This window comes from Lissotriton vulgaris, chromosome 3_1 (assembly GCF_964263255.1).
Source record: "Lissotriton vulgaris chromosome 3_1, aLisVul1.2, whole genome shotgun sequence".
NCBI classification, from domain to species: domain Eukaryota; kingdom Metazoa; phylum Chordata; class Amphibia; order Caudata; family Salamandridae; genus Lissotriton; species Lissotriton vulgaris.
The window spans coordinates 154,565,975-154,579,693 of NC_141689.1; the positions used below are offsets into that span (position 1 = coordinate 154,565,975).

General features: G+C 48.9%; 1 protein-coding gene across 4 annotated transcripts in view; it reads right to left on the bottom strand.

Annotated features, from left to right (window-relative positions):
• The window catches only part of UNC13B (unc-13 homolog B), a 3,024,149-nt gene that overhangs the window by 1,275,866 nt on the left and 1,734,564 nt on the right, over positions 1 to 13,719 (bottom strand). For all 4 annotated transcript variants that reach the window (XM_086960243.1, XM_086960242.1, XM_086960241.1 and 1 more), the window contains one exon: positions 7,156 to 7,234. In XM_086960243.1, coding sequence (XP_086816369.1) covers positions 7,156 to 7,234 — 79 coding nt within the window. The remainder of the gene's footprint in view (positions 1 to 7,155; positions 7,235 to 13,719) is intronic.

Here is a 13,719-nt window from a genome sequence, read left to right on the forward strand (position 1 = left end):
TCCAGCATCAGAGTAGGATCAGATGTGAGGTCATTGGGGCACCACTGGTAGACCATTACAGAAGGGCAGGCCACACTGTGGAAGAGATACAATGGGTGGTCCTCGAAAGAGTATCCCTAGGACCTAGGGGTGGTAACATTAGTGCTATCCTTAACCTAAGGAAAGTAAATGGATGAACCATTTGGACACTATACAACATGGGCTAAATGAACAAGACACTAGCTCTGCCCAGTTAGCATGTCTACATTAACTGTCTCTATGATATGTATATTTTTTCTTGATGAATTCTCTTTCAGATCTTGCATAGAGGATCAGAACAACAATGTCTATAAAGTGTTCATAAAATGTTCTATTATCTGTATGATTGCAACCGAGGAGTTTGTTTCGTTGGAACATGTATTACTCAAACTGGTGTAACCAAACATGATATTGTGGCACATTTCATGTGGTACTCTGAATACCGAGTATGTATTTTTGTTGCGATACAGGTGTTATACCATCCGCCACAATGACCTTTTCTTCCAGGTTATTAATTGAGATAGAATATTTTAATAACTCTATGTACAGTTACGGACCCCCAGTAGGATCTTCCACTATGATGTGCCCCACCCATTGAACCATATAAGACATCGACCTCCATTGACGATTGTGTTTTGTAACTTCACTCAGTAATTCACAGTGGATACAAACATATTTAGAATGTCTGTGCAATAGGCATTGAACCGAACAAATTATTAATTTCTCTTGCCCACTGCCCTTTTTTCAAACACGGGCTGAGACTGACAGACAAATTCATTTGTATGAATTCCCCCGCGCAATTACCTTAAATGATTTGAGATCTGTTAAAACCAACTTTCTTCCTAATGTTGTTTAGGCTTAACTTGAGCCGGTCCCAAAACTACAATGAAGTAGTCTTTCTTCCAAACTACTAAGGGTTCGTCATTGGCTACACGATTGGGAGACATTCAGCTGCTGCACAAACACGCGCACGCCAGCTTTTAAATAACCGCGATGTGGTGACCGGGGTTTCACTTAATTTGAGAAACCAGACGAAGTACCATGCCGTATTTCTTGAGAACTACAGCCCGTAATCGGATTTGATTGAAGTTTGAAGTCGGCATTGAATGCCAGCGCCACAACTTTTTACGGTGAGACAGGCAGACACGTTATTCGTGGAGCCACTAAGACACTGTTTTAGTCGATGGGGCATTTTTTTTATCTTAATTAAATCCCTTACTTCATCCCATTTAGGCCCAACGTTATCCCCTAAGTACATCCTGGTAAAGATTGCCTACGAGGTTCATCATATGAAGCTCTGCTCGAGTATATGAACTTTAGGTAATTATCAATATGAGAATTGTGGCGACTGAAATCGTTGTGTTTGTATAAAACTTTTCTTCTTAAATGACATTGAGAGGTACATCCCAATATCGCTACTAAGCTGATACCTCACTTTTCCCTGAAACTGTATGGACTATGATGGTCATAGATTCCACAGCACTCTGGATTATTAATGTGGCCATATGATGTGGTCTTATCCTGGTGAGCCTTTGGTTGGTTCATCCTCCTACGTATGACTAATTTCTTTGTTTTTAACCCGGCTGGGTATTTCTGGATGCTTTGTCACTTAAGCATGGTGTGTGGAAAGTAAATGTATTGTAATGTGGGACGCATTTTGTAATTGCCCGCATTCATAATTTAAGCCTAATTCTTTTTAGGTTCACGCGCTCTCCCCCTTGACTGGAGCCTTCTGGCCCAACATATACTGTAGACGGTGCCACACGACCCGGGTGTGGTGTCTTTAGGTAATATGGTGTGACTAATACAGCATACATTAGGAATAACATTTGATCTTCCCAAACTGAATAGTTTGTTTTAATTTTTAGGTGCCCTTCTTCACCACCCCGGTATTCAACCCCCACTTGTCCTGAAGAAGACCCCGCAGTAGGGCAGGATTCAGCCTACACCTTTTGGGGTCGGAACGTCGACACATCCTTCCTTTGTTCCCACCCATTAACAACAGAACATTAAGTGGCTGTGTTATTGTGCTATTGGGATAGGAATATCAAATGTATAAATATTTGAATGACAATGTACATATGTCAATGTGGTACTGAATTTCAAATGTATATAAGACCACTTGTTATTTACTTTGAAACTTATCTAACTCTTACACTATCCTAATCACGGTCCCCTCCTTCACCTGTCCTTCCTTTTCCACGCCCCTCTCCTCTTGGGCAATAAGAGTAAATGTCTATTATTGTTCTTGTTGATTGCTCTGACAACTGATCTACAGTTGAGGATGTGTATTAAATAACATTCCTCAGAATAACTTGTCCTAAAAAGTTTTTTTCAAATTATATTTATTGCATGTAAATTGTGATTGTGCATTTCTAATATTACCTCGACTGGGACCACTTTATACACAACATTGAATACCCAGGTCCAAGTACCATTGGGTCAACCCTTACTTTATAACAACTCTAAGGTAGAGAGGCGCAACGTTGAGAATAGTGAAGAATCTTCAGAAAAATAAACAGTGCGTCATCTAAAACCCAAGGAGAATAAATACAGTCTTGTTTAAGCTTTTTTGGCTAGGTGACCATAAGCTTTATATGGTTTAAGGCAAATAAGGAACGAGATATGATAGTCTGCCTTTAAACATTCTTTAAGATCTTAAGGGTTTTGACCTTCTATGGGTAAAGTGCAGGTGTGCCCAATTCTATGGAATTCGTTTTGTCACTGGCTTTTCAGTGAAGAACAGTGGTAAGTCAGGTATAAAAAGAGAAAATGAAGTTGGTGAAAGGAATAAAGGTATGCACTGTGAGAAGTTGGCCTGATATATGATGCTCACTAATTCTAGTGATCACCTTGTATCAGTCCAAATAACCCTTATGGTGCTTGGTTGTAAGTCAACCTTATAGACCAGCTATCCTAGTAGCGTGGACAAAAGCAGTCTTTAGGCTAAACTCTGAATGGCATGTGAAGCCAGCTGTTTTACCACATATAACCCCTCGAATACCAAGTGAAAGGACACCACACAGGTTGTTATGAAAATAAACAGATATTTATTAACTAGCATACACCTCTGAACTCTTTATGAGGTCAGAGGGCTAAGCACATGACAATACTTGAAAGGAAATACGAGTTCGCACAGTATTTACAAGAACGCCTGAGGGGTGTAACAAACCATATACTAAATAAATGGAATGCGAAAGTCAATCAAAGGAATGGAGCTGTCCAGAGGTTGTAGGATCGCTGGGACCACACTATACTAACAGAGTCTGCAAATCCAGGAGCAATCGGTGATCAATGGCAAGCTCAGAGTAGACAGAGGCAATGTGATTCTAACTGAGCCGCCAAGCATCTCACCTCTACCTATCAAAGCAGATGCATTCCACGGCAGATTGATCACTGCTAAAAGACAAAACACTGAAAATATGACCACATTCCCCCAGTCCTCAAGGATCTTTGCTAGTTTCCCCTAGAAGCAAATTCAGTCTGTTGTTTATCACACAAACCACTCTACCTAGGCAGGCACAGCTACCTATCAGATCTGAAAATCTGCATAAGAGAGTTCAGTAACAAAAACTCTCAACTCTAAAACCCCAGAAATTCAAAATGATGCAAGCTCGAAGACAATCCTATTCTGGATCCGCACCAACAAATTGGAACACCCTGCCAATATATTTAATTAAGAACAGCCTTGATATCCTTTCCTTCTGCAGAAGGGACTCAAGAACTAGCTATTCACAAGATACCTTCACTAAAACTTTCAAGATAAATGACTTTACCTCAATGAACCAAGAACACACACTAGCAGTTGATACATTCCTTATTCTTCACAAGATTCCCTATTTCCAGCCCTCCCTCATAATTTCCCGGCCTGTTTGGTAGATTCTGAAGTTGTTGTAGTAAGTTTATCATGCAGCTATATATAAGACACTATAATACCAACTTGAGAGGTGGCCCTATAAAAAAACAATTTAAATAAATAAATGTGCCTTAATCATTCCATCTGTGTGATAGGGAAAGACTGGAACCATCAAAATAAAAATTAATAGTGTGTATCTGTGCATTTCAACTGCTTTCCATGTGACTCCTGTTTTTTTTTTTTTTAAATTTTTTGAAAACCTTTATTGTGCATGAAAAAGAAGGACAAATACGGGCCTACAACCGTCAGGCCGGCCACGAAACAATTGAGCACGAAAGCAAACAATTTAGGCCCCCCCAGCGGTATCAGGCAGTGCAGCAACAAATAATAGCAATTACACAATATTGAATCATGCCGCCAAGGAGGAGGAGCAGTGAAGGTTAATTTTAAAAGTTTTTAAACATAAAACGAAAAAATTAAATCAAGGAGAACTGAGTCCATACAGTCCGCTTACAGTACGTACAGGCAGCAATAAACATGGTAATAATGAAAACACCCAACAGTTTGGCGGCACAATTCCCAACAACAGAAGCATCAGTCCACATCGACATACCGCCCACAGCGCTACCCGCTCCTTAGAACCCTCATGACAGACCCAGAACAAGAAAAGAAAAAATTATAAAAAGGACATAAATAGATACCATAGAAATCACCGAAACTAAAACGTACCCCCCCACCCTACACACATGCAGAGGCTATGGCATACCCCCCCCCAGCAGAGTGTCTGTCGCCCCATAAACCCGAAATGTAGTGAGAAAGAGAAAAGAGAAAAAGGAAAAAGAGAAAGTAAAAGCCAAGATCAGAAGAACAGCAGAAAAGAAAAAGCGTCTCACTCGACATATAGGGAGGAAGACAAGTGTACAAACTAGTCTAAAACCCCCCAATAATGAAAAAGGTGGGGAGGAGCCAACAATTATCAAGCTCGCTAAACTAGCGAGTCAAACAATGGTTAATACCCCAAACGGAGCTCCAAAAGTAAAAGACCTCACAACAGATATACACAAATAGCCCACCTCCAGACCCCCGTGTCACCCAGGACCAAGGCCCCAACAACGAAGACCAGCAAGAGGATATTAATACTGCGGTCGTGCAAGAAGAAACCATCAGAGGTGCAACAATGTGAAGCCGGGGGCAGCCGGCAACCAAGATGGCCGTCCCGGACAAAGGAAAGCAACGAGTTAAAATGGACGCCACCCGTCACTGGCAACCCCCCGTCCCAATAGTCGTTATCGGCAGGTCAAACACCCCAGAGAATTAACAGAGCCGACGGCTCGCCAGATATCAGGATAGTCAAGGGAGGCTTCGATCGTGCCGTGAACCATAATGCAGTATCGCTAAGGAGGCGTCAAGAGCAAAAGCTAAGCGCTACCTAATAGTACCCAGCCAGCCGGAAGATTCAGTGTGTGGTCTGCGGGTGGTCCACACATTTCCCCACACAGAGGAGAGACAAGGGAAAAATTATAACATCTGTATATAAGGAGTGGGAGAAGAGCACTCTAATCTATAACACCCGAAGAGAAAGCAAGTCGGGAAGAGGTCAGTTCCACGTACTCTCGGTCTCCGCCAGCCCCACCAATCTCTGCCACCCCAAGTCTCATCATTACAATCAGAATAGCAAACAGTACTGTGGCTGGGGTGAAGCACTTCAAATAGGCATACAAGTCAAGCCATAAGCAGTCCCACTCCAGTCCCCACCCGCCGATACATCAAGTCCCCCAAGGGGGTAGCCTAGCCCTGGCCCGAACGCGGATGGCCCCCTACTCCCACCCCCCCTGTGAAGCTAACATCCACAAAAACAAAGGAACAAGATGGCTCCACTGGGAAAGGGGGAGGGACACAAACGCAAGATGGACGTCGCCAGCCTCCAGGAAGTCCACTGTCCCCAGCCGAGAGACACTCCGACACATTTAGTTGATAAAAGATCCACATTGGAAAGGGTGGAAGTCTCAAAGGCAAAGCAGGCAAATGGGCGTGAGGCCACGTTCTGAGCGCCCGGTACAGTAGCGATACCAGGCAAGGCTGAGTGTCAGACACAGGGCGGGAGGGAAACAAAGTATCGTCAGCCGGTCCGACCGGTGGCTTCGACGTGCTGCAAGTTTTAGTAGAAACAGTAGCAACATTAGTACGAACCCTCGAGGACACTGTATCACAGTCAGCCAACCATACGGGGGGGTCCGGTCGTTGTGGGGGACAGATCTTCCACTCCCGCCTCAAGTCGGACACAATGGTATCAAGCTGCACGCCCAGAGTGGCATATCCACGTTCTAGCGCCGATCTCAGGTCACACAGAGCGGCCAGAACATCCCTAAGTGAACACGCAGGCTGCTGTTCCCTGAATTCCAGGTCGGAGGAGGGTGAACGCGACCTGACCCCCTGTGTGTCCATGGACTCGCGGTCACCAAGCGAGGACGGGCCATCTTCCTCACGATACAGGGGGACAGGCGTCGCCATCTTGTCCACGATATAGCGCTAAACCGGGGGGGGGTGGGGGGTCCCCGGAGGCACCGCCGATAATCGATGAGAACTCACGGCTCCGGTCCGTCTCGCCGCCAGCCAAGGTCCGTGCGGGACCGTATCAGCAGTGGTCGTCAATCAGGTCGGTGGGGGCGGGGGGAGCTCGCCGGTGCCAGGCAGGAGCAGCGATGAAGTAAAGGCAGCCCACCGTCAGCTTCACGAAGGAGCGTGTTACCCAACGCGACCGTTCCAAGTGATCGCGCTGCAATTCCAATGCACGGTGAAGCCTCGGCAGGCTGTGCAGGACAAGCTGCCGCACGAGCCGTGGCAGCGTCCCCACTCCCCGGCTCCAAGCGAGCAGCCCGGGCAGAACAAAGCCTCGGAGGTCCGGCGGTGCACAGCACACAAGCTGGGGTCCAGGGCCGGCAGGCAAAAGCAGGATATTTTCGGACACCAGGCAGGCAGAGGATCCGGAGGAGCGCTGGCCAAGTCAGCGCACTTCACTGCACATCCCGAAGGGGATTTGCATCAGGATTTTAGGCAGGATGACGGCGCAGGATTCAAGGGCCGGCGGAGCCGAGAGCTTACACGTCCGCTCCGGCGGCCATCTTGGCTCCTCCTCGTGACTCCTGTTTTAGTGTTGATTGCATCATCATATTTCGAGAATACACACAATGGAGATTTGAAGAGAAAGGCGACAAGATCATTCCAGTAATAAAACATAAAAAACGGTGATGTCCTCAAAAGTAGATTAAAAAGAACCTTACCAAATCGCTAACCAGAGGGATGGGCTTCTTCTTACGTAGATCCGGCATACTGTCAATGCCATACAAACCACCTCCCGGCCTGAAAAACACAATAGGATTATTACAATAAATGGCAGATCAGAGGAACAAAAGGAACATGGTAGGCTATATCTTAACTAGAGAGTCACTCACTAAGAGCAGGCACAAAACTATAGCAACAACTCAAAACTGACACAAAACTAATGAAGTGTGAAAAAGACCAGTGTACTTGTTAAGAGATGTTGGCTTATGAAGTTATAATGGATTACTGTAAAAAATAGTGTATTTCTGTTACAGCTGGATCTGATCAGCTAAGAATCCATAAACACTTCACACACAAACAGGTTTTCTTCAAGGGTCTAACCACATTTAAGAGAAGTCTTAGCGAACAAGTTACTTACCTTAGGTAACAATATATCTGTAAGAAACATAGGTTAGTTATAGATTTCTTACCTTAGAATTACCCCCAGGCGTCAGACTGGATCCGGAAAGTTTTTAATCAGCAGTACTCCTGCGCGTCGAAAGCTGGCGTCGGTCAGGCATGCGTTCGTCGTAGGCGTCTTGGACGCTGGGATGATGTTGCGATAGCTACTTAGACACCGCCCTCGCACGCTGACATCAGTTCTGTACAGGAGTTTCCATGCCTGAAGCGCAGAGCCATGCAAGACACTGAGCACTGGTGCACAGAACTAGGGTCCTGAAAGGAAATCCTTAACCCTAGAAGTCAGTTCGCAGGACAGGGAGGATGGGTGGGGCGGTAAGGAATCTATAACTAACCTATGTTTCTTACAGATAGATTGTTACCGAAAAGTAACTTTTACATCTGAAAGAAACAGTTAATTATAGATTCCTTGCTAGTGGCCGAACGGGCAACGCGATGGCCGCTTAGTAAGCGAGCTCCGCTTGCCACAACATGAATCCTGTTTAAATCCTGCCTTCCCCTGCTCGCACAAGCTCGGAGCCGACTCGACGAGGCGTCGGAAGACCTGGGGCATAGCAGACGGCAACTTAGGCGTCCGTGCGTGACCGGCAACCCGTAATCTAGTCCTTTCTGCCTGGGCCGAGATGGAGTTGGGCTGCTAACTGAGGGGCCGGAGGTCGACACCGGCGGCTGAGGCTAATTGACGACGCGGCTGTGCGGGCCAAGACGTCCACTGAACGGCATTGCGGAAAAAGCACTGGACCTGCGCTGACGGAGGTGATTTAAGGGCGCTGCCCCAGACACGGATGCACACCTTGGAGATTCCACTCGGCTAGTTCGTGAGACTTTCTCTTTGTTTTGGAGGCTGCTTGCGTGGGTCGGTAGGACGGGGGGCCGCCATCTTGGATTGGGCACAGCATCGCAACTACTATTGGATTTGGGACAGACTTGTGCTGCATGTTTCTCGGACCTCAGCGACATGGAGGTCAGCGTTCTTGCCCGCGCTTGGAGTGTCTATCCTAGAAATTATGACCCCGTGTCACACAGCGCTATTTTGGCCTGCGCTCCACATCTGATGCCCAAGGACTGAGTGACCTGTACATGACCGTGTTGGTATTGACGGATTGCCCCTAACCGCCGAGTGTGTTGTCGGCCCCCGTCTGGTGGATCTACTTATTGCTTCTCTGCTAGGTGGAACTGATTGGGCTTCTGGTGCCGAGTTAGGAACAAGAGAACCTCAGAAAGAGGGGCAGAAATGGGATCCACAGCCTTTGCTGCGCACCATGCCACAAATTTGTTCCATCTACAGGTGTAAACCGTCTTGGTGGAGGGTCGCCTGGCTGCCAAGATAACATCACAGACTTCGGGAGGCAGGTCAAACGATGTCAACTGCTGCGCTCAATCGACCCGCAAGGAGTTGGAGGCTGGACCGGTTCGGGTGGAGGAAAGTCCCCTGCTGCTGCGACAGAAGATCCTCACAAAGAGGCAGTCTGATGGGAGGATCGATGGCCATGTGTAGCAGCTCGGGATACCAGACTCTTCATGCCCAATCCGGAGCCACAAGAATGACTTGGGCCGGGTCGCGCATGATCTTCTTCAGCTCTCTGGGCAGAAGTGGTACAGGCAGAAAGGGGTATAGAAGACCGCAACTCCACTCGTAACGAAAAGCATTGCCTAGCGAGTGCCGCCTTGGAAATTCCAACATGCAGAATTGCTGACATTGCACGTTCTCTTCGGTGGCGAATGGATCTAACCAAGGCTCTCCCCACTGTTGAAAGAGACCTTGCACCAACTCCGAGTGAAGACGACATTTGTGATCTATCATGCACCTGTGGCTGAGTTTGTCCGACCTGGCGTTCAGTGAATCTGCCAGGTGTTGAACCACCAGCAACATGCCCTGATGTTCCAGCCATGTCCATCGGCAGAGGGCCTTTTGACATAGGGTCCATGACCCCACCCCGCCTTGTTTGTTGTAGTACCATATGACGGTGGTGTTGTCCGTGAACACCTGCACTACTCTTTCCTGGACTGAGGGAAGAAATGCTTTAAGTGCAAGACAAATCGCAAGAAGCTCCAGAAGGTTGATGTTGAGCCCGGACTCAGCCTGACAAGAGGCGTCTGATCTCCACCTCCCCGTGAGGCCGTCCCATCCTAGAAATGATGCATCAGCCACCACTGTGAACTCTGGCTGGGGAATTCTGTTATCGATGCAGTCCTGGTTTGTTAGCCACCACTGCACATGGTGTGCAGTGCCCTTCAAGATCTGGACGCAATCGGACAGGTTCCCCTGATGTTATGTCCACTAGAACTTCGGGTCCCACTGCAGAGCCCGCGTATTCCATCTAGCATGGTCCACCAGCAGGATGCAGGATGCCATCAAGCCCAGTAGCCAGAGGGTCATCCTGACAGAAACCCGGTATAGAGGCTAAAAGATTGGAATCCTAGCCCGAAAATCCCAGACCACTGTTTGGGAAGATAGACCTGAAACTGTGCTGCGTCCAGAACTGCTACGATGAAGAGGAGCTTCTGAGAGGGAGTCAGGTGTGACTTTGACACGTTGATGGAGTACCCCAGCGAATGCAGGAGGTCGGCCGTAGTCTGAGGTGGGAGACGACAGCCAGTCGTTGAGATAGGGGAAGACTGGAACCCCTGATCTGCACAGATGAGCTGCGACCACCGCTATCACGATCGTGAACAGGCGAAGGGCACAGTTAATGCCAATGGGGAGCACAGTAAACTGAAAGTGCTTGTGACCTACCGTAGGTAATGCTGGTGGGCCGGCAGGACGGGGATGTGAAAATGAGCGTCCTGCAACTCCAACGCTACCATCCAGTCTCCAGGGTCGAGGGCAGACAGGACCTGAGCTAGCGTTTTGAACTTCTCCTTCCAGGGTGACGTTCCTGAGATCCAAGATAGGACGCAGGCCTTTGTCATTCTTGGGCACCAGAAAGTAGTGGGAATAACAACCACAACCTACTTCTGGGACAGGAACTCGCTTGATGGCACTGTGAGGGTTCCCCTCCACTACACGGCGTCTCACACGGCATCCCACCCAGCGTTTTACCCGATCATCACTACATGGAGGCTCCCATCTGCCAAACCGGAAGTCGGGTTAGCGGACCAGCAGACCAAGCAGATGCTCCCGACGACGCACCAATCGGGTACAGCCAGGAGGATAAGAAGGGGTAGACAATGTCGCCCGAACCCCTGGGAGCAGGAGAGGAGATGAGTGAAGACGCGGAGGCGAAAACCGAAGAGGAGGAGAGAAGACCAACAGGGGTGACGGTGCCCAAGGACAAGCGGAAAACAGGAGGAGGAGCAGTTCCCAGACAGCAGCTCTAGGAGCACTGCGCTCGAGTCCAGGACTCCATTAGTTGGAGGGGAGGCTGTGGCTTCGACCCCCACAACCCAGGAGGGTCATGGGTCAAGGCAAGTACCCAGGGTCGTGTTTGTGGCACTGAGAGGCTGGTAGGCAGGGGTCAAGGCTCACTACCCCTTTCACCATTAGAGTATCCCCTGATGAACAAGTTACTTACCTTCGGTAACGATATATCTGTAATAAACAGTAGTTAGTATTAGATTCCTTACCTTAGAATATCCCCAGACGTCAGACTGGATCCGGCCATTTTTGCGTAGCAATACCCCTGCGCGTCGTTAGGTGTCGTCTCTGGCTCCGCGTCCGTCGTCGGCGTCGTCTACGCCGGAATGACGTCGTCTGAGTACTTGGACGCCGCCCATGCGCGCTGACGTCAGTTCTTAGACACAGCTTTTCCGCGCCAGATACGCAGAGCCATGCTAGAACCAACACTGGTGCCAAGAACCTAGGGCCCTGAAAGGGGATTACCTTAACCCTAGGTATCAGTTCGCAGAGTGGGGAGGATGGGTGGGTGGGGCGGTAAGGAATCTAATACTAACTACTGTTTCTTAAAGATATATCGTTACCGAAGGTAAGTAACTTGTTCATCTGAAAGAAACAGGTTAGTATTAGATTCCTTACCTTAGAATAGATACCCCAGCAATACCAACCCCGGTGGTGGGTCTGCGAAACAATACTTACACCAGAAAGTCCTGGAGGACGGAACGGCCAAAGAAGCCATCCCTCCGGACTTAACTGTCCAGGCAGTAGTGCCTCGCAAAGGTGTGCAGCGAGGCCCACGTAGCCGCCTGGCAAATATCCTGCAGGGGTACTCCCCGACCCAGGGCAGTAGTATAACGCCGTGGCCCGAGTGGAATGGGCCCTCAGCCCAACTGGAGGCTCCTTTCTAGCCAAGGAGTAGCACGCCTTGATGCATAAGACGACCCACCGAGAGATGGTCCGCTTATGCACCGCCCGTCCCTTCTTCGCACCCACGTAACAAACAAAGAGTTGGTCGTCCACCCGGAACTGGCGTGTGCGATCCATATAGAATGAAAGAGCACGTTTTGGGTCCAGACGATGGAGCCGCTCTTCATCCTTTGAAGGATGCGGAGGCGGAAAGAAGGAGGGCAAGGTGATGGACTGCCCGATGTGAAAAGCAGAGATTACCTTGGGCAGGAAAGAGGGTCTTGTACGCAACACCACTTTGTCTGGATGTACAGACAGGAAAGGAGGTTTGCAAGATAGAGCCTGGAGCTCACTCACTCTCCTGGCTGAGGTGATGGCAACCAGGAAAGCTGTCTTCAAAGTGAGAAGACTGAGAGGACAAGAATGAAGTGGCTCAAAGGGAGCACACATGAGGAAGGTAAGAACCAGGTTCAAGTCCCACTGAGGCATCACAAAGGGAACAGGTGGAAACATGTGTGTGATGCCCTTCAGAAAATGAGTTACTATAGGGGACTTGAACAAATAAGGTTGATCAGGCAGCCTTAGAAAGGCCGAAAGGGCAGAAAGGTAGCCCTTGATAGTGCCCAGAGCAGAGCCCTGCTGGGCAAGAGAAAGAAGGAAGAGAAGAACCTTAGAAAGAGGGGCAGAAAGAGGATCCACAGCCTTTGCTGTGCACCATGCCACAAAGGATGTACGACATTACAACGTATGCTTTTACATCGCATGCTTTCACAAAGCGGGTTTTACAACGCATACCATTACAACGCAAAGTGCTTTGGGGCGCTGGATAGTGAATAGTTTAATTTACTATTCCAACTCCAGTCCGCGTGGATAGTAGGGAAGGTGTTGGATAGTACATTAAACCTATTCCCTATCCTAGAGCGCCCCCTCAGCGCAATGAGTTGTAATGGTTTGCGTTGTAAAAGTTGCGTCGTAAAGGCACTGCGTTGTAAAAGTTGCGTTGTAAGTGATGTTTCCCCCGGCAGGCGTATACCGACTTTGTGGAGGGACGCCTGGCTGCCAGAATAACATTACAGACTTCAGGAGGCAAGTCAAATGGCCTCAACTGTCGCCGCTCAATCTCCAAGCATGGAGGTGGAGACTGGACAGGTTCGGGTGGAGGACCGTCCCCTGTTGCTGCGACAGAAGGTCCTCCTGAAGAGGCAGACGGATCGGGGGACCGACTGCCATATTGAGTAGCTCGGGATACCAGTAACTTCGAGCCCAGTCCGGAGCCACAAGGATGACTTGGGCCCGGTCGCACTTGGTTTTCTTCAGCACTCTGGGCAGAAGTGGTGTAGGCGGAAAGGCGTATAACAGACCGCAACTCCACTCGCGACGAAATGCGTCGCCGAGCAAAGTGCCGCCTTGGAAATTCCAACGCGCAGAACCAATGACATTGCGCGTTCTCTTCGGTGGCGAATAGATCTAACCAAGGCTCTCCCCATTGCAGAAAGATGCCTTGCGCCACGTCAGAGTTCAGACCCCATTCGTGATCCATCGAGCACCGTCGGCTGAGTTCGTCCGCCCTGGTGTTCAGAGAACCTGCCAGGTGGTGAACCACCAGGGTCACGCCCTGATGTTCCAGCCACTGCCAGAGGCGCAGAGCCTCTTGACAGAGGGTCCAGGACCCCACACCGCCCTGTTTGTTGCAGTACCTCATGGCGGTGGTGTTGTCCATGAACACCTGCACTGCACTCCCTCGGAAAGAGGGGAGGAATGCCTTCAGTGCCAGACGAATCGCCCGCAGCTCCAGAAGGTTGATATGGAGCTGGGACTCCACCGGAGACAAGAGACCTCTGATCTCCGCCTCTCCCATGTG